At 46.9% G+C, this 27622-nt stretch overlaps 1 protein-coding gene across 1 annotated transcript in view; it reads right to left on the bottom strand.

Annotated features, from left to right (window-relative positions):
* LOC142592648 (multidrug resistance protein mrp-7-like) overlaps window positions 1-27622 on the bottom strand; it is a 226056-nt gene that overhangs the window by 78419 nt on the left and 120015 nt on the right. Inside the window, exons 12-16 of the mRNA XM_075704207.1 lie at window positions 24186-24332; window positions 18291-18387; window positions 15536-15738; window positions 3011-3187; window positions 1039-1206 (exon numbers count right to left, since the gene is read on the bottom strand). Of these exons, the coding sequence (XP_075560322.1) occupies window positions 1039-1206; window positions 3011-3187; window positions 15536-15738; window positions 18291-18387; window positions 24186-24332 (792 nt within the window). The remainder of the gene's footprint in view (window positions 1-1038; window positions 1207-3010; window positions 3188-15535; window positions 15739-18290; window positions 18388-24185; window positions 24333-27622) is intronic.

The following is a 27622-nucleotide window of genomic DNA, read 5'->3' as shown; positions in this document are numbered from 1 at the left end:
AACTTTAGCTTGACGTTCAGTGCGCGGACCAGAGCATGCACAACGAAAGAAAGCGTGAAAGAGGGCATGGTTATAGCGTGCTTGCTGCACAACGCTCCTAGAAGCAGCGGTAGGCAGAAAGCGGCCCCTGCACCTAGGAACATAGCCGAGAGGAGGGGCGTGGGACACTATTGCGCACGTGCCCCGAACACTTCCCCTCCCCCTCTTTCAAAATTTCTGTGTGCGAGAGATACCTTGCGCCAAGCGACGGCTGAGCCCACCTGCCTGCTCCGCCCCTTCCCGCGGTGAAGTGCGTGCCTCCGCCCCTACCTCTCCCCTGCACGCCCCCCCCTTTCCTGGCTGCACCACTGCTTTCACCACCAACGAGACGATTGAGCGTAACGCTGAGGATGTGTCCACTTGCTTCATCGTTTTTGCAGACAAAAGCACTCCGCGTTTTTTGAAGCCCTCCGCACGCGAGACTCGTATGCGCCTTCAGTAGGACAGCAGGACATCGGTGGCGGTGTGAAAGCATTCGGATTCCTGGTTCATATAGGTGTTAGCGCAATAAAGGAAAAAAATAACAACAAAAGCGAACGCTAACTGCCAGTACTCTAAAACTAGCTATTTTCCGACGAGACTGGGTGGAGGGACAGCCGGACTGGCACACCTGACATTAGAGAAAGAAAGGACTTGTTTATCAACATTACTGAGCGAAGGGGGCCACCGTTGTCTTCGTGAGGCTCTGCGTGTTCTAACAGTAGCCCTGTGTATAGATAGTTTTTTTGTGACGTCATGGGCGCAACTCCTCGCCATGCTAGTACTCGAACATGGCGGTCAGTCCTAACAGCGACGCTCCGCCCACGTTGTCAATGGGATCAGCCGGCCGTGTGCGCTGGATGATAAGAGAGGTAAAGAATCGAGTTTTATGTCTCGCTGTATTATATCAGCCCGTTCTCGATTTTTTTTTCACGCTGCTTCTCTCTGTTCCGGGGTCTCAACATGGCGACCATGTTGACGTCCATGCAAGCCATATATAAAGCCAGACAGGTCACGTACCTTGTTGCCGAGCATGCCTGTGTTTCCGATGACGGCCTGGAAGATGCTGTTGCCGACCACGGGGTCCAAGGCGCTCAATGGATCATCGAGCAGGTACACGTCGCTGTTGCTGTACACTGCGCGGGCGAGTGAGATGCGCTGCTTCTGGCCGCCACTCAGGTTGCCGCCCTGGGGGTGGTTGCCGCGGGGGAGCCAACAGACACGTATTGAAGCAAAACGAATACGTGTGCGAGCTGTTATAGTACGGTGATCTTATAGAAAACAGGCGCCTATATCACAGCTGTAGGTTTTGTTTGAAAAGAACAGCAGATGGAGTACTTTGTCCCGAAACCAATGTAACCAACGGGGAACAGTTAACCACGCGGTGGCTATCGGAAACAATTACAACGGATAATAAAAGATTATAAACAACTACGTATGGTTATCGCGCCTAATTTTGACACGATAAAGACATTCAAATTTGTTATCCGACATTGCGAAGGACGCTTGGCCTACGCACGCGTCCTCCATTCTGCTGATTGAGAGAACGTTCGATTATTTGCTAACCTGTTTGATCTATGTCTCTATGCAGAACCTTAGTGTCATAAAACAATAAAGACAAACAAACATGCATCAAACGAGCATGCGTGCGGACGAAGGCATCCGCAAATGGAAATCTTCACCGCTCGTCTTGTGTTCTTGTATTCATCGTTATTTGCTAGCCCGCAGTGCACAAAACGTGACAACCATACCGCTACCCGAGATGACTATGAACAGTATAGTGGGTCTCAGTATAAACTGAAGTAGCTAGGTGGTATTCAAGCAATAAGTGAAGTAGGAATGCGAGCCAGAGTATATTCATCCATGCCTGGTGGTTAGACGGCATGTTCAAGAATTTCATCGTCGTAAGGTTTTAAGGTTTCTATACACCGCGCCAAGCCGGATACATGAGGGGCCTTGAAGTTTCTCCATCTAACTAATTTTGTCTTTATCGGGAGAAATTGTGTTAACTACTAGTTCAGCCAGGGAAAGTGCTTAGTTATTTGAAATGATTCTGTGAACGAGCCCTTCATTCGGGAACCTTTGAATGCCAAGAGACCATTCAGAATCAACAGCCTTAAGCGGTACGTAGCTTAACCGTGTTTGCTGTCCTGGCTTATAATGTCCTGGCGTGTTTGCTGTCCTGCCTTATAAACGTAATATACGATATATTCACACAGCCCCTAAAGAAGTCGGCAGAAACAATAACCACTCCACGCTGTGCAAAGAAAAAAAAACATTGATGACAACATCACCAGTTGCCGCTGCTGCTGTGTGCGCATCTTTGTATTAAACATCCCCAAAAGTGTAAGGCAGCGTCACAAAATGTCCCCTTCATGAAAAGTCGCCTCTGTCAGCATCTCCAGCCTAAAACGTCGGCGAATGACACCCCGTATGCGCTGATCATATGCACATCTCCAATGTTTAAACAGTATCGGCGATGGTCAGGCACACCGCTCCGTTGCCGCGTCGTTTGTTTCGCGATGCGATCCCCAGCACCACAAATAGGCAAACGACTTCATAATGCATTTTAAACGTCGTTAGTAACATGTTGTGGTGCAACTGCTGGGGAAAACGTCGCGTAATGCCGCGTTGGCTGTGGCAACCTGCTTAATTTCCTACAGCAACCTGAACATCGGGGCTTGTCATGGTCCGCGTGGGCTGCACAAGAGGCGTCCTTTAAGGAGAATAATTTTAAATTCAATCGGTAGTTTAAAGCACGAGCTGACAGTTCCATCTTTTGTGTGTATAATATTATAGGTCCCTTTAACCTTGCAATAACAAGCTAATAGACGACTGTGTCACGTCCCCCTTTCAGGAGCATTTCAGGTGGTGAACAGTAAGCTGGAGTCCCCCGCTACAGCGCCTAATGTACTTATCAATACCATCTATACTGTTCTATCACGAGTAATACGGAAGCTTGAAGGACCTTCATGGCTCCCGTGTGGCTCACCTTCTCGCCGATCTCCGTCAGGTCTCCAGCGGGGAGTCGATTGAGGTCGTCGATGAGTTTGCAGCAGGCGATCACTTCGTCATAGAAGTCGTCGTCCATTGCTTTCCCGTACAGTATGTTGTCGCGAACTGTCATGTTGTGCACATGTGCGAGCTGCGGCACGTATGCGATGCGACCCTGCACGTAAAAATGCAGAAGAAATTTAACGGCAAGTGAAAAGTTTACCCTGCTGTAATACTGTCTTACTACATTGATTCTTTAGTGAATATATGTAATATACTCGTTCTTTTTTTTCTAATTTGGAAACTGCAAAAAGGCTACTTCGACACTTTCGTTCAAGAGCTCCGAGTAGTTATTTATTTTTAGGTTAGCAAATCTGGCCAAGCTCAGAATATTGCGCTGTTTACCGCGGGAACCCCCAAAACATACTTATTGTCGTTTCATCAGCACAATTTGGCAACCCGCGCCTAACATTGTGATATGCGTTTTCCCCACCCACGTCACTATTCGAACTCTGAAGCAGCACGTTATCCCAAACGATTACACTCGCGGGCCTAAAATCCAGCTTGACTTTATCTTTCTGTCCCATAATTGGGGATTGCACTTATGTGAAACCTTACAAATTGTTGAAAAAGTTCGCTATTCCAAGAAAAAGAAAACTCCTTGACTCCCCAAATTATTAAAACTCGAAATTTTCTTTGCAGTGCATGAAATGGTATAGATATCGGTTCAGCGATTACGCAGGGTGAGAAGTTCGTCGCTTCTCAAGAATTTGAGTAACGGAAGCACAGCTTACCCCAGTTTGTTGCTTCATCTTCTTAATAATGTGTAATGTTAAAAGGCAAGAGAGGGTTGGTAGACAAGTTATGGGGCATCTGGTAACAGCCTACGACAGCCTCTAGTTTATTCGCGTGACATAAACTGCAGAAACTCGAGTGACTTTCTAGAGTACATAGAAGTCAATAAAATGTTTGTAAAAAAAAGTAATTTTACCCCAAGTTTCTGCGTACCGTCAAATATGTGCCTCCAAAGTATAATTTTGACAGGAGCCCAATACGTGTCTGCCTGCGACGGGAACGTCGCTCGTAAGGTTCTAGAATGTCCCTAGAGGTGACCGTGGATCGAGAAAAAAACGGATCCACAAATCGGCGTTCCTTCGTTGTTCGTAGTGTAGCACTGAATCCAACGTTTACACATACCTTATAAATATTGAGCGAATCCCCGTTCTCTTGGAATCGATGACTTTAACGTCGCACGCACCTTGCAGCTAGCTTACAAATATCATTTGTGCATATGGTGACTCCAAAAAAATCCGCTTAGATATGGACACACTCCCTCTGGAACGTTCTCTCGCGGAGTTCTGCACAAATAAGCGTTTCAGGGTGCTATTCTGGATGCGTCGAATTTCGCCAGAATGTCAACATCGCCATCTTGTTTACCATAATGCCCATAGGTCTGTTACGGCTTCTCTGATTAGCTCGAAGCATCAGCATGGCGGCAATTGACGCTGCCCTGAATAGGGCACTTCCCGGACTGAAAGAAACGCCAGACGCTGATCCCTTCCACGTCGCAACACCTATTGCTTTGACTGTACGCGGCCGAAGGGGTATGAAACTTGTGTTCTGTTTCCGCCCGTAGGGTTTCCTACAAAAATTACTTGAGGGAACTGTGGCACCAATGTCTGTGGGAGCTACAAGCATGGGGGGCATCAGCCAGCACTATATTCATAGGGTGGTACTGTAGACATAGGCAAATTGCACCGAATCGCCACTTTGCGTAATGATGATATTCTGAGCCAATCAAATAGTTCGTAACAGGCATCTAGGCCAGCTGTAGCTGACATCTAGGCCAGTCGTAGCTGACAAAATGGCGATTTCGACAATATAAAAGTCGTATATGTGGCGGGAATGGCACCCATGGTTGCCATTTATCTGCATAAACTTCGTCCTTGTAGCTTCAAACAGCTTTGTGACTTGGTCAAGGAATCCTTTTCGGCGAGACATTGTACTATACATGCAACATATCGGAGTTATTATGCATGTTCACAAGACTTATTCATTTCTGCGTTTCAAAAATTTTCTTTATTCGAAATATCGCCGTAAATAAACTCACACGACATCTGGGCCACAAGCACGATAATCAGGCAAATACATCTTGAAATTTTCAATCCAAAGCTTGAAAATTGTGCTTGGCGGTATTGTGACGCTCTTACGTGCATAGTGGGTTCACGCCTCAACAAACAGTATGCGGGGGCACCGAAGAGTGGTGAACGAAGAGGACGACATGTGGCTGGCTGGCTGAATCTCGACAGGCGCTCAGCTGATCAAGGCCATCGCATCTAACTCTACCCGGCTTCAAAGTAACGCCTTTTGTGGGCGTAACAGAGTGGTGGAGGTGCTGGGTACGACAGAACGTACCATGGAGTCGCAACATCTAGAACTTCGCCGGAGCCGTCGTCTTGCCGGTCTCTTGCCAACGACCTTCCCTATGGCTCAGGACGGAGGTGGGCAAATGCCAGCTCTAGTTTCACCTTCTCAAAGGTCAGCGCCAGTTGGACCTTTGCAGCACTACATGGAACCACGCTCGTTCGCGGGAAAAGAGGGCGAAGACGTCGACGAGTGGCTGACGCACTACGCAAGGGTGAGCCGCTACAACCGTTGGGATTCTGTCACTCACCTTGAATATGTCGCTCTCTTTCTGAGTGAGACAGCGCTGATGTGGTATGAAAACCACGAAGACTCCCTAAGAACGTGGGAGCACTTTGTCGAGGAAATTAAGAAGTGTTTTGGCGACACCTACGCCAAACAAAAACGCGCCGAGAGAACACTTGCTCAAAGGGCTCAAGCTCCTGGAGCAACATGCACTATATACATAGAGGAAATCCTCAAGCTGTGCAAAATCGTAAATTCGCAGATGTCCGAGGAAGACCGAGTCGGACATCTCCTCAAAGGAATTGCAGAAGATGTATACAATTTCCTCATAAGCCGGCAACACGTTGATTCCGTCTCAGATGTCGTGCGTCATTGCCGTACGTTTGAGACCTTGAAAACACGTCGCATTGTGGCAAAACTTGGACGCCTGGCGAATGTGACAACCGTTGCCAGCGTCGATGAGAGCCCGTCCGCCGATGTTTCGTCTACTGTACGGCAGATCGTGCGTGAAGAACTGCTGCGGCACCAGGAACTTGCGCGACGTCATAGGACAACCTGATGCTTATTACCCGCAACACATGGCGCCTGCCGCACGCTGCGCTTCCTGGCAACCGGCGGTATGTGTCACAGACGTCAACCACAGAGGAGCTCCATGGCCACGTGAAGACACATTTACGCCCGAACGCCGACCTGCAGAACACCCTCGGCTCAGCAGGTTTGCACGCAGACCGACCGTTCCTCCTGTGCAGCAGGCTCAGCCGCTTCGCTCTGCTACACGACCCCCCACGGCTGAGCGCTTCGAAGGGCAGTTCATCGATCGTCGTTTACCTGTGTGTTATAGCTGTGGCGACTTGGGTCACATTGCCAGGTACTAAAATCGCCGCCAACCACCGAGGTTCGACCGATCGACGATAGTCGGTACCGCGCTCCTCTAGGCGAAACATATTCGCCCTCGCACACATACTTAGGAAGCTTGCCTCACCAGCACCCGGAGCCGCTGCGGAACCGTTCTCCAGCATCAGATCGCAGCTTGACACCACCACCCGCTCCTCGTGTAAGCCGCTCGCCCTCTCCGCGGCGTCGATACCCGTCGCCACCTCCGGAAAACTAGCCAGCGCGGCCATTGGAGGTGAGGTCGCTGGGCAATCTTCGATGTCGACAGAGATACCTCCAACCATTCGTATGTTTAAGGATAAGGTGTTTTTATTAATTGACGGGGTTTCATCCACCACCTTAGTGGACACGGGAGCAACCGTTTCAGTGATGAGTCTTCCGTTCAAAAGCCTCCTAGGACGAAAGGTGATGTTTCGCTGGAACCGTGCCGATACGTTTCGTGGAGTGAGAGGGGAGTTGTTGTATCCTGTGGGCGTGTGTAATGTAGACGTTACCTTGGGTGGTCAAATATTTAACGCGGAGGTCGCTGTTCTGCCTGATTCTACGCATGACGTAATCCTGGGCCTTGATTTTTTTAAACTGTGTGGTGCCACCGTCGACTGCAAAACGGGTGAAATCAGTGTAGGTACGAGCTTTTCTGCTGCCTTTATGGAAGGCCCACCGTATAGTGAAAGTGTGCTTTGCGTATCCGGGGATACAGTTGTGCCTCCGTTATCCGCAACGTGTGTTTCAGTCGCCTGTTTCCCCACCACCGACGGAACGTTTGACGCTACCGTGGAGCCCGTTCACCTGAGTTGCATCAAGAGGAATGTACTGATACCGTATTGCATGCTGTCAGTTGTTCAGGGACGCACCAACTTATGGGCCGTAAACTGTTCGAGTGAACCTGAAATACTACCACAGGGTGTGAAACTTGCCGCCTACCATGAAGATCAAGTGTTATCGCTCGCCGTTCTTACAGAGGCCCTTGATTATGCGGATGAGCGCCATTTCGTTAATGTCTGCCCTGCGGCGCACTCCTCATTTCTGACTATGGTAAACAAGTCACTCAGCACCAAGCAGCGTCACGAAGTGGCGAATATTCTGCTAAAACATTCCCGACTGTTTGACTTCTTCCTGCAAGAGGGACCACCATTGCTTCCTCCTTCTCGTATACACCATCGCATAGATACGGGATCTGCCCAACCGTTGCGACAGAAACCATACAGAGTCTCCCCATCTGAACGCAAGGTGATCAATGACCAAGTCCACGAAATGCTAAATAAGAATGTAATCCAAGAATCCTGTAGTCCATGGGTAGCGCCAGTGATTCTGGTTAGAAAGAAAGATGGTAAAAGGGGATTTTGCGTTGACTACCGCCGCCTCAACACCATCACTAAAAAGGACGTATATCCTCTTCCGCGTATTGATGATGCTATCGACTACCTCTCATCAGCTTCTTACTTTTCGTCTGTTGACTTGAGGTCGGGGTACTGGCAGATTCCTATGCACAAGGCAGACAAGGAGAAAACGGTATTTGTAACACCAGATGCACTTTTTGAATTTAATGTGATGCCGTTCGGGCTCTGTAATGCGCCTGCAACTTTCGAGCGCTTCATGGACAACATCCTGCGTGGTTTGAAGCGGGAAGTATGCATGCGCTATCTAGACGATGCAGTGATTTTCGGGCGCACGTTCAGTGAACACAACGCACGTCTCGATCTTGTGCTAGACTGCTTCGACAAAGCGGGTTTGGTGCTCAACTCGAAGAAGTGTCATTTTGGAGAGCGCCAAACACTCGTTCTGGGACACCTAGTGGATAAGGACGGTATACGACCTGATCCAGCGAAGACTTCTACGGTGGAAGCCTTCACGTAACCTCGCCATGTAAAAGAGCTACGCAGTCTTCTAGAGCTTTGCTCGTACTTTCGCCGGTTTATTCGTTGATTTGCCAACATCGCGTATCCGCTGACATGCCTCCTCCAGAAGGGCGTTCCCTTTGAATGGACTCCTGAATGTGAAGCTAGTTTTCGTGAGCTGAAGTCTCGTCTGACGTCTCATCCCATTCTCCGACACTTCGACCATGCGGCTCCCACAGAAGTTCATACGGACGCTAGCGCTATTGGCATCGGCGCTGTCCTTATTCAACGCGTCGACACCAAAGAACACGTCGTCACCTATGCGAGTCGTTCTTTAAGTAAGTCCGAGCGTAACTATACCGTTACAGAGCAAGAATGTCTTGCAGTTATTTTCGCAATACAGCGCTTCCGGTCGTACCTGTACGGGCGCCCCTTCACTGTGGTGACAGACCATCATTCTCTCTGCTGGCTGGTTAATCTCCGTGATCCGTCGGGCCGGCTTGCGCGTTGGACACTCCGTTTACAGGAATATAACTTTACCGTTTCTTATAAAAGCGGTAAAGTCCCCTCAGTCCCCAGCAGCTGCGAAGCAACTGACCACGGCGGCGGTCAGACCTGCGACGCAGCAGAGGGTGCTAAGAATCACTGGCTCCGGACAGGCCGCCATTGGAATATGAACCTGGCAACGTTTAACGCTAGAACGTTATCTAGTGAGGCGAGTCTAGCAGTGCTATTGGAGGAATTAGAGGGCAGTAAATGGGATATAATAGGGCTCAGTGAAGTTAGGAGGCCGAAAGAAGCATATACAGTGCTAAATAGCGGGCACGTCCTGTGCTACTGGGGCTTAGCGGATAGAAGAGAACTAGGAGTCGGATTCCTGATAAATAAGAATATAGCTGGTAACATACAGGAATTCTACAGCATTAACGAGAGGGTGGCAGGTCTTGTTGTGAAACTTAATAAGAGGTACAAATGAAGATTGTACAGGTCTACGCCCCTACATCCAGTCATGATGACCAGGAAGTCGAAAGCTTCTATGAAGACGTGGAATCGGCGGTGGGGAGAGTGAAAACTAAATACACTATACTAATGGACGACTTTAATGCCAAGGTAGGCAAGAAGCAGGCTGGAGACAAGGCAGTGGGGGAATATGGCATAGGCACTAGGAATAGCAGGGGAGAGTTATTAGTAGAGTTTGCGGAACAGAATAATATGAGGATAATGAATACCTTCTTCCGCAAGCGGGATACCCGAAAGTGGACGTGGAGGAGCCCGAACGGCGAGACTAGAAATGAAATAGACCTCATACTCTGCGCTAACCCTGGCATCATACAAGATGTGGACGTGCTCGGCAAGGTGCGCTGCAGTGACCACAGGATGGTAAGAACTCGAATTAGCCTAGACCTGAGGAGGGAACGGAAGAAACTGGTACATAAGAAGCCGATCAATGAGTTAGCGGTAAGAGGGAAAATAGAGGAATTCCAGATCAAGCTACAGAACAGGTATTCAGCTTTAACTCAGGAAGAGGACCTTAGTGTTGCAGCAATGAACGACAATCTTGTGGGCATCATTAAGGAGTGTGCAATGGAAGTCGGTGGTAACTCCGTTAGGCAGGATACCAGCAAACTATCGCAGGAGACGAAAGATCTGATCAAGAAACGCCAATGTATGAAAGCATCTAACCCTACAGCTAGAATAGAACTGGCAGTACTTTCGAAGTTAATCAACAAGCGTAAGTCAGCTGACATAAGGAAGTATAATATGGATAGAATTGAACATGCTCTCAGGAGCGGAGGAAGCCTAAAAACAGTGAAGAAGAAACTAGGAATTGGCAAGAATCAGATGTATGCGTTAAGAGAGAAAGCCGGCAATATCATTACTAATATGGATGAGATAGTTCAAGTGGCTGAGGAGTTCTATAGAGATTTATACAGTACCAGTGGCACCCACGACGATAATGGAAGAGAAAATAGTCTAGAGGAATTCGAAATCCCGAAGGTAACGCCGGAAGAAGTAAAGAAAGCCTTAGGAGATATGCAAAGGGGGAAGGCAGCTGGGGAGGATCAGGTAACAGCAGATTTGTTCAAGAATGGTGGACAGATTGTTATAGAGAAACTGGCCACCCTGTATACGCAATGCCTCATGACCTCGAGCGTACCGGAATCTTGGAAGAACGCTAACATAATCCTAATCCATAAGAAAGGGGACGCCAAAGACTTGAAAAATTATAGACCGATCAGCTTACTGTCCGTTGCCTACAAAGTATTTACTAAGGTAATTGCAAATAGAATCAGGAACACCTTAGACTTCTGTCAACCAAATGACCAGGCAGGATTCCGTAAAGGCTACTCAACAATAGACCATATTCACACTATCAATCAAGTGATAGAGAAATGTGCAGAATATAAGCAACCGTTGTATATAGCTTTCATTGATTACGAGAAAGCGTTTGATTCAGTCGAAACCTCAGCAGTCATGGAGGCATTACGGAATCAGGGTGTAGATGAGCCATATGTAAAAATACTGGAAGATATCTATAGCGGCTCCACAGCCACCGTAGTCCTCCATAAAGCAAGCAACAAAATCCCAATAAAGAAAGGCGTCAGGCAGGGAGATACGATATCTCCAATGCTATTCACAGCGTGTTTACAGGAGGTATTCAGAGACCTGGATTGGGAAGAATTGGGGATAAAAGTTAATGGAGAATACCTTAGTAACTTGCGATTCGCTGATGATATTGCCTTGCTTAGTAACTCAGGGGACCAATTGCAATGCATGCTCACTGACCTGGAGAGGCAAAGCAGAAGAGTGGGTCTAAAAATTAATATGCAGAAAACTAAAGTAATGCTTAACAGTCTCGGGAGAGAACAGCAATTTACAATAGGCAGCGAGGCACTGGAAGTCGTAAGGGAATACATCTACTTAGGGCAGGTAGTGACGGCGGATCCGGATGATGAGACGGAAATAATCAGAAGAATAAGAATGGGCTGGAGTGCGTTTGGCAGGCATTCCCAAATCATGAATAGCAGGTTGCCGTTATCCCTCAAGAGAAAAGTATATAATAGCTGTGTCTTACCAGTACTTACCTACGGGGCAGAAACCTGGAGGCTTACGAAAAGGGTTCTACTCAAATTGAGGATGACACAACGAGCTATGGAAAGAAGAATGATAGGTGTAACGTTAAGGGATAAGAAAAGAGCAGATTGGGTGAGGGAACAAACGTGAGTTAATGACATCTTAGTTCAAATCAAGAAAAAGAAATGGGCATGGGCAGGACATGTAATGAGGAGGGAAGATAACCGATGGTCATTAAGGGTTACGGACTGGATCCCAAGGGAAGGGAAGCGTAGCAGGGGGCGGTAGAAAGTGAGGTGGGCGGATGAGATTAAGAAGTTTGCAGGGACGGCATGGCCACAATTAGTACATGACCGGGGTTGTTGGAGAAGTATGGGAGAGGCCTTTGCCCTGCAGTGGGCGTAACCAGGCTGATGATGATGATGATGATAAAAGCGGCCGCCGACACGCCGACACTGACTGCCTCTCGCGCATGCTGCTTCCAACGACGGACTGCGACGCGGACAACTTCGACTGCTATATCGCATCACTGGAGCCGGGATTTCCTGATATAAATACCTTCAAGGTCGAGCAACAAAAAGACAGAACTTTAGAACCACTGCTCATTACTGCAAGGCAATCAGCACCATCCACTCGTTTCTGCGAGTGGATGAAAAAGAACTATTCTACTACAGGCCCAAGATATCTTCTGGTGGTCCCGGAGAGTCTCCGTCTCTCCGTCTTGCGCGCTATGCATGACGATCCAACATCTGGTCATTTGGGTTCTGCGCGAACTCTCTACCGTCTTCAAGAAAGGTTCTACTGGCCTAAAATGCGCCAGACGACCGCCCAGTATGTGTCCAGCCGCAGCGAGTGTCAACGTTACAAGCGTCCGACGAGTGTTCCTCCTGGTCAACTTCATCCAGTGCCCCCCCCCCCCCCAGCATTCCCTTTGAGCAAGTTGGCATCGACCTCCTCGGTCCTTTCCCGCGTTCATCCGATGGGAATCGCTGGAATCATGTGTGCCTTTCACTTGACACGCTACTGTGAGACAGCTGCAATACCACCGGCTACTGCAACCGAAGTGTGTATTTTTCTGCTGCGTTTTGTCATTCTCCGACATGGACCTCCCAGAGTCATCATCAGCGATCGTGGGCGGCCGTTCACTGCAGACGTGATCGAAGAGATGCTTCGTCTATGTGCTTCAAGGTTTCGACATTCCACCCCGTATCATCCCCAAACAAATGGCCTTACGGAACGCACGAACAGAACTCTTACGAACTTGCTGTCCATGTATGTCGCGTCAGATCATTAGAACTGGGACAGCGTGCTACCTTTCATTACGTACGCATTTAACACCTCAAAGCATGAAGTTACGGGCTACAGTCCCTTCTTTCTTCTTTACGCTCGTCCCCTTTGTTATACACTAGACACTATCTTTCCGTTTTCCAGCCACGATAATCTTTGTATATCAGAGACAGTCTGTCTTGCTGAAGAAGCCCAACGACTTGCTTCTTTACTCACTGTTATTTCACAAGACCGCTCGAAGGCACGCTGCGACCGCCGACGTCGACACGTCATATATGACCATGGTGATTTAGTGTTGCTCTGGAAACCAACCAGGAAACGTGGATTATGTGAAAAACTGCTGGCCCGCTATGTTGGACCCTATGTTATTATGGAGCGTATCAGCGAATTAACCTACCGCATAGCACGCCTCACATCAAATGGCCGACGGTCAGCCAAGACTGAACTTTCGCATGTCGCCCGTTTAACGCCCTTTATTTCTCGACAGCCTTTTGACTTTCCCGACGGGCTTCGTCTGCGCGGAGGGAAATGTGACGCTCTTACGTGCATAGTGGGTTCACGCCTCAACAAACAGTATGCGGGGGCACCGAAGAGTGGTGGACGAAGAGGACGACGTGTGGCTGGCTAGCTGAATCTCGAAAGGCGCTCAGCTGATCAAGGCCATCGCATCTAACTCTACCCGGCTTGAAGGTAACGCCTTTTGTGGGCGTTACAGTATATTTGAAACTGTTGGAACAGCGCTAAACGGCGGCACAAGAAATACATGCTGCCAAATGTCTTTCTTGTCCCGTCGTTCAGCGTTGTCCCACCAGTTTCAAATTAATGTATTAGCCATCATACCCATCCTAGCTAAACGGTCGCAAGTTCCCTTTAGTAATTCTTGCAGGAATATCTACGCTTGCGGCGACGAAGAATGCTCTCACAAGCGCTCAGAAGTTTGTGAAGACGAGAATAACTTGCCCGTGAAGAAAGTTTTCTATAAAATCAGTACAGGGGAATCTGGCCCCTTGTGGCTACGCGAGTTAGAGTATGGCGTTTCAACCAGCATGCGAACGACGGACACCGCTTCGATTTGCATAAACTTCGTCGGTTGGGTTTCAAACAACGATTTGGCTTCATACAATATTCAAATTGACAATTGAAAAACGATGGGCTGTATATGCAATAAATTACAATAATTATTCATCTGTGCGACGACGCACTGCCTTTGTGCATTCGAAAAAAAAGAACCGATTGCAAGAAAATTGACAAAACTAGCTCATAGTGAATAACGCGACAGAAACGTCTCAAGTCATTAGCACCAACATTAGGTAGATCTGTGTTTACTCATAGCTCCCACGGCAGCTGCACAATCGGAGTTCCGGTGTTCCCGATAGTGAATTTAGCGCGAAATTCAACGATTTATTTAAAAGTGCCGTTGTTCATAGCTGTTCTTACTTGTGCACATAAATTGTGGACGGAGAATTGTGGTGGCCTACTGCACGAGTAATATTTTTTGTGACGTGCCTCACTTTGGGTGTTATGCATATGCAGTGTGTTTTCAGACCCTCCCAGTGATCGAACTCTATCCTTATACAAGGCTCCGACTCTTCTGTGTTTCCGGCACTGCTGTTTTAATGCCGCGATTCATCTGTGCGTTACCTTCGTCTAGTGTTACCGACGTCTATAGCGCCACAATGTATTATGTTCAGTCAGTACTTCTCTAGAATAATTTTGGGTTCTGCTGAGCCACTTATCTGTATCAACTGGCTTATCTGTCCTCAAATGTCAACCGTTCCGACCCACCGGTTTTGGTGTACGTCCCCTTCAGGTAGTGAATTAGAAATAAATGCATTGACGAAAATACAGGCATCTAAAATGCGTCGAACACATCTCGAAACTCTTTAGGCTTGTTTTATAATTTCGAATAATATAAGTACAGGGTTTGAGTAAAATTAGTTGGAACGAAGACGGATCGTAGTTTGCTCTCGGTGTCAGCATGTCGTAATTAACAGGGTCGCATCTTTTGTTTCTTGTCACAATGTTTTACGTCAGCATAGCTTTTAAATCACTGGGTACGTATTTTTTTCAGTACACTAACGCTGAATTAGTTCTTGCTGTGATGTCTCATTTTTCTATAGAATGTTTTCGCATGGTATCCACATTGTGTAAACGTAACAAAATTTGTCAAGGCCGAAAACTCGTGATCTGCTGTGCAGGCTTTTTAAGATGTGCGAAAGGTGATGAAACTAAAATTTCGGCAGACAGAATGAATCATTTTAGCTTGTCCGCCACCCTCTTACTGATTGCGGTTAACCGTGTTACCGCAGAGGCGCACAGCAACTACGCGCTGATAGGGACATCTTATGACGGAGAGTTTAACCAGGGAGCACACAAAGCTGATACTGTACAATAAAAACTAAATGAAACTGACACTGCGCTGACCTACCACATTCTAATCAACTGCTGGTGCAAAGCGTTTACAGCGACATCATTCTTAACCTGCGGTCTTTTTATGATTTTCGCTTGACAAGAACGCTCACGTGGCCGCAAAATACTTCAGTCACATCGTACTTGGACGCAGTCTCACGAGGAGTCGCTGCCAGTTTTCCACTGCTGTCCACAGCTCCGGTCACCCGGCCGGTAATCCGAAAACGTTAAAAAGTTTAAGGACAATGAGGCTAAAGTTCTCTAATGATTCCCTCTTCATCGGCATATTCGTCTTTTGCTCCGTCTCTTGTGCTTTGCAGTACACGATACTCTGACCGAGAGTAGTTTTTTTTTCACGAGGCATAGCTCACCGTGCAGACGACCCGCCCCACCGTGCAGGGCATCTCTCCTAGGATCCCCGACAGGAGCGATGACTTGCCGCTGCCCACGAAGCCGACGACGCCCACCAGGGATCCCGGCCGCACGTCGAGGTTGACGGCCCTCAGGTGCTCCTGCTTGTTTTCCTCCTTCGGACTGCTCCACGAGAAGCCGCATTTCCTCAGGTTCACGTGCCCTGAAAACAGCAGCGGCTGCGACCTAACCATATTCTGTACAACTTCTTTTAGACCGCATTCGATGCCTCGCAGTGCGTTTATTGTTAAAATGAAAGTGAACAGAAACATTCAGTAAAGCTCTGCTGACGACGCCCGTGCTATAAAAAAATTCTTCGCCGGTGTATACAAAGTCGAGTAACTCGTACACGGAGCAACTCAAGGTGCTGTGCACTCTGCGAATGGGTTATGTCGATGGTTTGCTTTTGCGCAACATCAAGAAAGTACTTCGCGAACGCTTCAGTATTTCGGCCGAATTTTTTTGCTATACCGGATTCTTTTGAAACACTTCATTATACCCGAGCGTAGTACTTCCATATTACTCTCCGCTGTTGCTAATCATGTTCGTTTACGCTGCATTATGTCGCTCAGCGTGGAACGCGTCCGTACTTATCGAATGGACGGTTCTTGCTGCTATCTGTTGTCAACGAAGCTTGTGTAATCTAATTGCATGTGCGACGCGAATTGCGTAGAACTTTCTGGAAGACACGCGGGCACCAGCGATTACTCTGGAGCCTTCGATGGCTCATGTGCATGATCTGACGCGCTTGACCCACTGATCAGATTTTCTACGATCGTGACTGTGTTCGCTGCTATCGTTCTGGTTTGACTGTAGCCTGTTCTTGTGGGCCCAGGTTCGCCCAATAAAAGTTAATTTTGTCTTTCACAGTATTCCTGCTCTGTTCTTTACCGCCAGTACCACATGACAATATAACGATTTCGCATTAAAATGGCCTCGCTTCTGCTACTCCACGCAGAATCCACAGTTCTTGAGCAGCAAAGCATCTGCGAGGCTTTCTCGCCTGCCCACGTGCTAGTGCCGCGTTGAAGACAACGATGCTGATGTGGCGGTGTTCGTGCTGGCGCCGCCATTTTGGTTCAATAATGTCGCTCGCTCGCGGGGCGCGCTCCGCTCAGGTGAACAGGCGAGCATACGAGCAGGCGCGAGTGTCACCAGTCGCTCCGTAAACCCACTGGTGGCTCGCTCGTCGCAGCGACCCGCAAACAGGCTCTGCTAAGAATCTCTAGTCTTATCAGAGTGTTGCCGTATTGCTTATGCTCGCTCCGCTTGCATTTGATGTGCAGCGGTGCCTGAATGAACTGCGTTGTTTTCGCGTACTTAATGAGTGCGTCTCCCAGACACGCCAGTGGCGTGCTGTCAACTTGGCTGTAAAACAGCAAAGGAAGGGTGTAGGCACACCCTGCCGCTCCGCTCAATCCGTTTTATAGCGGAACTTGGGCAGCGTTCTACGTCTTTCTACGTCCCACTGCCGGTATGAGCGTTGCGTATATGCTCTAGCGTTCCGCTGAGCGGCTGTGTGTAAATTGTGAGCATATACTGGCATGAGCGGAGCGGACGGTTAACGCTCTACTAGAACAGTCTAATGATAGTCATGAATCAAGGCAACAGCACGCATTCAGATCAAAGTAGTGAGTTGTGTTGACAGGACGATCCCACGGCCACCACGCATTGTGTTCAATAGAATTGAAAAAATTGATTATTTGGCCGTCAGGCCAAATAATCAGTTGTTGTACAAGAAGTATTCTAATGCTGTTATAAGAAGTATTAGAAGTATAAGAAGTAGATAATACTGCTATAAGAAGTATTAGAAGTATTAAGACAGAGAGTTCTTATATAGGCTGCATAAAAGCCACAAAACCTCATTCAATGGCAGGAAATTCCTGAGCAAGGTTACCTGCCCCAAGGTTTCGCTCAAGAACTCTTATGTCTGCGCGGCATTTGATGGTTCTCCTGCAGCATATTCATTTGAAACAGTTTTCAGTTCCATAAATTCTAGCCCTGTAGCCTCCACTAAGTTTTATCTCGTACATACGAACAGAGACCCATGCTCAAGAATTCAAACTACTGTATTTTTTACTCAAACATGAATTGCAAAGGGGAAAAATATTCGATTCTTATTCGAAGTCTTTAGCATTCATGTAGCCATAAAGAGCATACACAGATGTACGAGCTTACTATCCCTAAGCTTCACGATGCCACGATGCACTTGAAGGACGCCTACAGGAGGGCTCTGGATTAATTTTGACCACCACCAGGCGAAGATGGATGTTCTGCATCGACCCGCCATGACCCTGAGCGGCATTGGCTAACACTCCCAGGGCTAGAAGAGTGCACATAAATGTCCCAGATAGCGGATAGATTGACAGCCATCGCCGTAGCACGACTTGTAGTGCAACGCTCGCGTGATGCGATGATTGTGATTTCTTCTCGAGCCGGTGACAAGTTGTCTCTTCATCCACTCTAATTCTCCCTTTCCCTCGTTATGTTCTACAATTCAATACTTTTCAACGGCTAATTTACACTATGCTTTCCTTGGCTTCATTGCCTAGTGGATTTATATGGTCGAGATTAACAAAAAAATTGGGCCCCCCTGTTTCTATTTTGCTCGTTCGTATGACCATACGACATTTTTGGACAAGCGTGATACGTGTCATGTGAGATGTGAACGGTGGGATACTGCTGCTGTCGCTGTCGTTGCGGACGGCAGCTCACCTGCCTTCCGGTAAATGTCATAGGTAGCCTTCTCCTTGTGTTCTTCTTGATCCATCTCAGTACAGAACTCGGATATGCGTCCGAGACCCAAAGCTACCTGCACGAGAAAAAAAAAAAGAGAATGGTTTACGTCAGCACTGTTCCAATACTATGCGAAAAAATTTGAAGGACTTAAGCTTCACCTTTAAGAGTAGAACACGATAGCATTCAAAGGTCCCTGACTGCATCTAACGCTTCTCGGAAACTGCGGCTTATGTAACCGTAATGTTTACGGGGAAACGGTGTCAGCGAGCGCTGTACACGGAGACCAGCTTTCTGGTAGAAAAGTGGCCTCTTGCGTGGGCCGCGGACGCGCCGTGGCGAGCGCCATCTGGAGGTGTTGCACGGTACCGGGCTCACTGGTCTATGAATGTTAGAAACGCTAGAAAAGGGGTTTGTGCTTGAGTCTCAGCGCAACAGAATTATGTTTTCTTGTATATTCAAATTACAATCCCACGCTATCATGTCTGTTGGTTGTGTGTAAGTCGTACTTTACAACTTTTCTGCCGCATTTTACTTTGAGAAATTAATTTAGTTGTGTAACGTCTCTGCGCTTTACGGAAGATCTGCGTGGTTGGGCATTCATGGTTCGGAATTATTTTTCTTTTGCGAGAAGATGGTTGACGCGGGACGCGGGACGCTGACGTAGGTTTTTGTACGACACGGAACCCTTAATGCTATCCCATTAAAATTGCTTAAGAAGTTTATAGGGGCCCTCACCACGTTTGGGCATGGAAAATACTTGACAGTGCTGCTGAAATCACACGTTTTCAAGTGTGTCTGGAAAGTATTGCGCCCGTTGATGTGGCTCGCAATAAAACAGCGGTAAATGCAAACGAGCGCCCGTGCGCCCTGTATGCAGAAGCCACTCTCCGCAGTGAAAATAGACACGACCTCCAGCGACATAGCATGTCCCGTTTTCAATGGTAAATTGTCACTAATTATTGATTAAAAATGTTTATTCCTTGAATTTTTACGTGACGGAATAAACTGGTCAATCCTTTTCGGTTCTCCTACAGAGCGATACCAGATCTTTCTGTGACTATCAGATGACAACAAAGCTTCGCAGAACATGACTTTCGACATCGCCAACCTTGTTGTGTAGTGGCCGTTCGTAGTGGACGCTTCTAATGGCGGGGACTCGGGAGGCTCCTGCAGTGGCGATTTTAGAGCGAAGCTGCTAAAGCGAATAGAAGCGCTCCCAATCGGTATATGCCGAATTTCGTGAATTTCAGGAAAAAAGGTTGGTATATTTTCACGGAGTTAGTATTTTAAGGGAATCTGGAGAATGTTAGGAACAATGAGCACGCAAATGTCGAAGTGCGTGTGTCAATTAGCGGGTAAATGAATATACACCGCATTTTTTGGCCCGTTTAGAGGGGTTATAGTAACTGCTTAGAAAGTTACCCTATACACCTGGAAGTACCGTAAACGACAGAAATTTCGTACTTGCAGGGAATCGGAGTCGTTGTATACGTGACGGGTACTTAAAAATTAAATCGTGTGCTCTAAGTGGCTACCTTCAAAATGAATACCTAATACTGGTCATCAAATTTTTATGCCAATAAGAGGCATGTGGTTGCTTTTCCTTGGGCTCCGTAATGAGATATGTTAGGCGCAATGCTTATATGTCATTGATGAAGGAAGACTGTTCAGAGTGACGAGCGCGAAATGTTTAAACCAATCATGTTAGCTACAGCCTTTGTAGTAAGTTACTTATTAGAGCGTTACACAGTGTCATACGGTATGCGCAATGTTTGGCAGAGTCCTAAAGTAACGGTGCAAAACAATCACTTGAAATTCTGTCTGAATAAAGCTAATATTAGGTTTAGTATGTGGTGAAACTTTAGTGTTACGCGCTTATTAAATATAGAACATTTCAAATTTTTATTGAATACTTGTTTCTTTTCCATATTTTTATGCGTCATAAGGAATTCGTTGTTGGTTTCCCTAATGTCCTCGGCGAAATAAACTAAGTACCTTGCTTATATTTGGTGAACACGTTATGAGTAATGCGTAGGGAAGACTTGAACATGTGGGTTTATTATAGCCTTTGAAAGCAATTACGTCATCAAGTGTCCCGGAGCATTATCAGGGCATTTTCCGAACTGCAAAATTTTCCGATGCTGCGAAATTGAGCACACTGCTTTGGCGAAACAACAAATTCCACCACAATCACATTTAGCGAACACAGGTAGAAACTTATGGAAAATTCGCGCGCAAAGGTGAATGCATGTGCAATGAATACAGGCGCGCTATAATGTAGAACTATTCCAAACTTTTCTACTCCAATTCTGCAATCAACCTTCCACGATTGGTCAAAAACTTTTTTGGACCACCCCCACTTCACCTGTCTGTCACCCGACGACATGAAAACCTCGATAGCTCCACATCTGATATGACGTACACACACTGATTATGCATGATTTGACCAAACGGAAGAAACATAGTTATTTCTGATACGACGCCTTTTTGTCGTTAGCCCTCGGCGATTGGTCAAAAGTTTCCGGGCTGCACCAACTTCACCTGCCTGTCACGCGACGTCACAAAACTGCAAAAAATTACCGCGTCAAGATGACGTGTACGCGGTAAAGATGCATTATTATGCGGAAAAAAACTTAATTTTGTTCTGAATAGCCCAGGCTGTACCGTTCCGAATAGAATAAAAAATGGCTGCCACCGATCGCTCAGGCATTGGCTACTCGCACCTGCCGGTGAGCATCGGTTTATTTGCGTACAATAAAACTTTTTGCGTGGCCGTGTAACGATTCCGAGCACTTTCGGCACGTTTACGACCTCGTTTTGCCAACTCTTCTTTGCTGAGGATCCGTTTTAGCGTCATTCTTAAGCTTCCGTTGCATGCCGCCGCGATTTTCGACCAGCCACCTCAAGCTAAGCAAGGGAAATCGGAACAATCGCAGACGTCGGCCCACCCTCCTCATCCGGTTGCCGATTTTCAGTGCAGTGGCTCGGCCACATCGAATCCCTCTCCACTTGAGCGTGCTCCTCGCCTCTGGCCAGTCAATTAGATAAGACAAGCCGCTCAGTGCACGCAATGTTATCCGTTTGAAAGCATACAAATTTACCTCCTATAAACGAGGAAATTGTTTCATTGATCTGTTTACACAACCCTGTGGGTCACCGCCCGATGCTTGCGTCGGCGGTTACGCAAATTTGACATCAGGAGATTGGAATAAAAACCCATTGGAATAGTTTTACATCATAGGGCCCCAGCGTTCGTCACAAAATATTTTTCTGTAAAGTGCTTGAAAGCGTTATGCAATTTTTGATGCTATGTTTCCGAGTGTCCCGAGAGAACTATCATCATCATAATTGTGAGCCTATTTTTACGTCCACTACAGGACGAAGGCTTCTCCCAGCGATCTGCGATTACCCCTGTCTTGCGCTTGCTGATACCAACTTGTGCCTAAAAATTTGCTCACATAGTCGCCGCACTTAGTTTTCTGCCGTCCACGACTGCACTTCCGTTCCCTTCGCAGCCATTCTGGGACTCTAATGATCAAACGGTTATCTACCCTACGCATTACATTGCTTGCCTAGCTCCATTTTATGCTCCTAATGTCCAATATAATATTGGCTATCTCCGTTTGCTCTCTGGTCTACACTGCTTTCTTCCTGCCTCTTGACGTTACGCCTAGCATTTTTCGGTCCATTGCTCTTTGAGTGGTCCTGAACTTGTTCACGAGTTTCTTTGTTGACCACCAAGTTTCTGTAACATATGTTAGCACTGGTAAAAACTTCATATCTGGCTAATAAAATGGGCAGGTTGTCGGTTGTGCGTAGGCTAAATTTGATGTGATGGAGGGCAATTACAGTCTGTCCAACAAATTATCTATTTAGGAGCCATATATTTTATTAACTATCTACTTGGTTTTAAGAGTGGCGCGAAATGTTGCACGCAGCCGTCGCATAACTCCAAGTGCTACCGAGATTGTATTTTACTAAAATGAGGGAACTTACGTCTATGGCAAATCACTGTGCGCAGTTAAATACGCGCAAATCAAACACTGAATATGCAAAAAGGTTTTAATTGTTTTAAGGTATAATAATGCCCTTATGCGCAATATCTTGTGGAGTCCTTAAATAAGTGTTCTATCTACCAGTTTCAAATTAAATTAACATTAAGGGAATGTCACATCGAATGTGTGGTGAAAATTTTACGGCCCTGGATAATAGGAAGCGCTGCAAACTATTACTGCGCTTTCGTATTTTTCTTATTTTCCCGCATCATAAGGAATTCGCAGTTGGTATTGCTTTGCCCTCGTTGAATTAAGTAACAGACATAGTTTACATTTCAAGAGAATAAGGGACACGGCTTAGCAATATGTATGCAGCTTTCAAAGTGTGTTGGTTAATTTAAACTCTTGCAATAAAATAGGTCTGCAAGTGGTCCGGAGCGCTATAGGAGCGTATTTTACGAGCGGTACAAAATTAAGCATGCTGCACTGGCATAACTACGAACACCGCCAAGATCATACGAAGAACCCGCCGTGGTTGCATAGTAGCCATGGCGTTGGTATGCCAAGCATGAAGTCGCGGGATCGAATCCCCGCGACGGCGGCCTCATTTCGACGGGGGCGAAACGCGAAAACACCCGTGTACTTAGATTTAGGTGCACGTTAGAGAACCCCTCTTAATACAAATTATTCCGGAGTCCCCCACTATGGCGTGCCCCATAATCAGATCGTGCTTTTGGCACGTAATACCCCTTAATGTAATTTTTATTTAAATCGTACGAAGAAAATGGTGCCGATCACTACGGCGAATCTGTGCACGAATTTCAATGCCTACGGATCAAATACAGGGTTTGGCAAAAATTTCTTAAACAAGTGTTAGAATGTGCGAGATCGCAGCTATCAACGACATTTCCCAATATGCCAAGAAAACTCTGCGTTATACAAACTTTTTACTCAGGCAAAATTTGGGCCATCTCAAGTACAATGTGGCGGGATATTTTAGCTATCCTGGTTTCAATAGAAGCGCTGCAAATATTTACTGAATCCTTGCTTTTTCGGATTTTGAATGCGTTATACGATATTCTCGGCGAGATAAATGAGGCTTGTTATGGTGTGGGGAGTGTAAGGGCCATTTACTGAGTGATGAAGTGGTAAAATTTAAAGTTTGTGGATTAATTGCGTCATTTGCAGCAAACTGCATATGCAAGCGCCCCAGGGCGTTGCGGCTGTCTCTTACAACCAACCCGCATTTACACCGCGGTCCTCGTAGAACTGGGAACGCAACCGCGATCAAATGTAACGAGAATCGGGGGGAGGGGATTACGTGGACCATATGTCCAATGTTCTGGCGAAGTAAAACGTGTATAGATGAATTACTGCCTTAGTAAAACTTTCTAAGGAAGTTTCGAACAGGCCAGTCATATACTGGCAACATTTGAATGCACTTGATTTAATTACAAACAACTGAAGTCCTTCTGCTAAGCTGTGCAAAAGAACCAGCTTAGCTGGAAATGGGGTTGTGATTCTGTTAGGTCGCGCAAGTCTGCTACAGTTATTTTTTTCCTGGAGCATTCATAAGTTGGCGTGAAGGATTAGGGTGGCAGGATGGATGGATGGATGGATGGATGGATGGACGGGTGTTATGAGCGTCCCCTTTGGAACGGGGGCGGTGTTTTGCGCAACCAAGATCTTGCTATTGTACTGTCTAACGTTCTACTTAGGTTAAAAAAGAAAAAAAAAAGACACGATGAATTTCCAAAACCATATACTTAGCCATGGACTAAGCATTGCCCTCAAGTGTGGAAATGCTTTCACCGTGCACCGTGACTCTATAGGTTATAAGCAACAATGACAAGTGGCACGTCGCCGAAGATAATACCTGCCGTCCATTCCTGAAGATCAGCGCCGTCGAAGAGAGCGTCAACTCCGTCACGAACAGGAGGTACAGGCACGAGAAGGACAGCTCTGGTGTCAGCTGCTTGTAGGGCTCCAGAAAGTACAACGCCGAGAAGAGGATGATCGTCAGCTGCGTAGATGGTGCCAGTGAATCGTGGTGCACAAAAAGCTGCCTTCATTAAACAATAATCAGCATTCCTGCACGCGCTTCTCCATCCACAAATGCTTATAGTATCGTCCTCCTCATTGAAACTACCATGAATTGCGGAGTGTTTCGGCGCTTGATGGTGGTTACAGCTGCGTTTTCTCGCCAATGATCCATTTGACTAGTTGATTGCGAGTGCTCTAGCCCGATCCCGAGGTGCAGTTTACGTTCAATGGTAAATAGAGCGCGTGAAACACATCCACCTAGTTCATTCTTCAGCTGCTTTCATCTCAGAGCGCTAGAGGGCGCTCTCACCTTTGACCTGGAACCACAACGGACATCCGACAGATTCCCTGTCGTAGCGCCTTCGTTTTCTCTGGGAGAAAGTGAACGTTCGGCCGGGGCAGGCTTTACCTTGCTGCACTGTAGTGGTTCTCCCAACACCACCTAGACAGTACAAAGCCTCCGGGAGCAGGATAACGGCGTCGTGCTGTTTGGTCCGAGTTGCATAGATTCAAATGGGCACTTTCGAAACTCAGCCACGCCGATTATTTCGTTACTGCTGTAGTTAAGCTGCGTTTGACAGTGGAAGCTTCGGGCCAAGCAACACGACGTCACGAAGCAGAGTGTGAAGGCCTGCTATCTAGGTGACGTTGGTTCTCCGCGTCGAATTGCAGCGCATTGCAAAGGAGCGGAATGTACCATTAATAACGCCATTAAAATATAAAATGAACATGCCGTGTAGTACAAATTATTAGCTTCAGTGCGGCCAATCCTCAAATGCGTGCCATTGGGCTTAATGCGTGTACAAATTCAATCTTATGAGGGAAAGTTGGTGATCGTTCGGGATTTGATGAGACAGACAAAAAATCGGCCTATATTGCAGCATCGAGATCTGACGTGCACTATCAGAAAAAGTGTGCCTAGTGCTGGACAACTGTTCGGTGCAGTACACCCCCGACATTCAATTGACATATGGGGAAGTATGCTTGTCTCCCCCTAACGCAGCATCCGTTATTCAGCGGAAGAACGAGGGAATAGTAAATAGCGTGAAATGCACCTATGGTGAATAAATAGTTGCTTCTGCCGACAAGGTCTTCTTTACTGACTGCACATGGTTTTAGTGTATCTCGGATCTGGCTATCTTGTAACAACCTTTAGAAAAACATGCTCGGTTAATTGACTTGGACATGCCATATGGTCATGAAAACCTCTCCAAATGATACCTTTCTATGCCGAAAACAAGTAGCAATAGCCGTAAACCTTCGGGGCGAATAGAGTGCGCAATATTTTGCTACTAGCACTACTTGCCGAATACGTGCTAACTTGCACACGCGTACAGTTATGCTGGTTGTTTCTGCATGCCCCTCGCTTTCGCCGCGCACTTCCGGTGGGAGTGCGCATGAATGGATGGATGGATACTATGAAAGTCCCTTTTGAAGCAGGGTGGTGGCTCCCGCCACCAAGTTCGTGTTCTTATTATGCCTAATGTCCTAGCTATATTTTCGAAAGGCACGCAAATACAAATATTCCCAGCATCAAGCTTTTTCAACCATTACTATCAATTCTGTACGCCTCCGTTGTTTGTGGTCTGCCTACTGTTCTCGCACCAAACCTAAAAATTAAATTATGGGGTTTTACGTTCCAAAACCACTTCCTGATTATGAGGCACGCCGTGTGGAGGACTGCGGAAAATTCGACCGCCTGGGGTCCTTTAACGTGCACCTAAATCTAAGCACAAGGGTGTTTTCGCATTTCGCCCCCATCGAAATGCGGCCGCCGTGGCCGGGATTCGATCCCGCGACCTCGTGCTGAGCAGCCCAACACCATAGCCACTGAGAAACCACGGCGGGTTCGCACCAAACCTCCAATTGCCTCTTAGTTATCTCTACTGCAGACATGTTTACTTTCTTCCTGCTATTATTGAACCCAAGGGCTTGAAGGAGGCCTTTGTCGCCTTTGCTTCGAGTTCTTGACAAATTCGACCTCGCCCTACCATCCGCTGGCCGCCTGGTTAGTTCAGATGGTTGAGCGGCTGCCCCGGAAAGGCGGTGGTCCTGGGCTCGAGTGCCGGACCAGGACGAATTTTTCTTCAACTGCGAGGCTTTTCTTTCGAGGAACCCGTATGGGTTTCCTTTGTAGCAATTGCTACCAACGAGTGGATGTCCGATTTTCCCTGCATCAATTACTTCTCTCCACCTTGTGGGTTTCCGCAGAACAATTATCTTCGCAATTATTAAAATATATCTCATGGCTTCCCTAGCTTTACCGCGGAAAACAAATGCTTCTTCATCCTTGGTATGTCTCGCCTTATAACTACTCGTTCTACGGCACCCTGATCTCGCTTCGGTAAGTAAGGAGCTTCCCTTTGAGTTACCATCAATTGTTTTTTTCCTGGTTTAGTCTTGTCCTTTGAGGTAGTTACTCATAGCAGGTTTCTTTTTCTTTTCCGCCGCCCATGAGATTGTTCTAGACTCTCTGACTTGGCGTTTGACGTTGTTTGTTGCCATGTTGCTGACCATACCGGTCACACACTTGCTGGTAAGCTTTTAGTTAGTTTCGTGCTATGGGAGTCAATGTTTTTCCTGTACAAATATGTAAGAACTCTCGCAACCCATTTATGTTCTGCCATAACCCTCAGTCATTCTTCAACATCACTTACACTCTGCGCTTCCCTCAGTTCAAAACTTTTCCAGCCAATATCACCCTGCACCGCTTCATTAGTGACCCCGTGGCCGCCCAATGCAGGCTTAGGCATCCCATTGGTCTTTGGTGTGCAGCTGCGTCTAAGTCGCACGCATGCGAGGATGCCCATTGTTCTGGCAGGCCCATCGCTTTAGCCGTGCGCGTCGAGATTGAATGCTTTTGAAGACTATCTTTTTCGGTGACCACACTGGTTTGGCGTATCTGGCTATCTGTAATGAACTGTCTCCCAAGAAAGAGAAAAATCAACCATAGAAAGTGTCCACCAAGTGTCGACCCGAAATAAGACAAGGTCTACGTAATTGCGCATGAAATACGCTACGAAAGAACACAAACTGAGTGAACGATGAATAAGAAAAAGAGAGAAAGACAACCAATGTAGTCAACATTTATTCATCGAATTACTTGGACTTGAATTACTTGAATAACTTGAACGTTTACTTCGACCTTGCCTTTTTTAGCGTGGGCACTTGGTTCATCGTTTCTTTCTTTAACTTGGAGATGTGCAGAATTACGAAAATCAGCGTTTCTATGGCGATCATCATGGTGGTTGCAGCCTGGAGCAAAACGCT

Source organism: Dermacentor variabilis, chromosome 9, assembly GCF_050947875.1.
Source record: "Dermacentor variabilis isolate Ectoservices chromosome 9, ASM5094787v1, whole genome shotgun sequence".
In the NCBI taxonomy this organism is placed as follows: domain Eukaryota; kingdom Metazoa; phylum Arthropoda; class Arachnida; order Ixodida; family Ixodidae; genus Dermacentor; species Dermacentor variabilis.
Note: the sequence above shows the minus strand (reverse complement) of the source record. Positions and strands in the feature narration are given on the sequence as shown.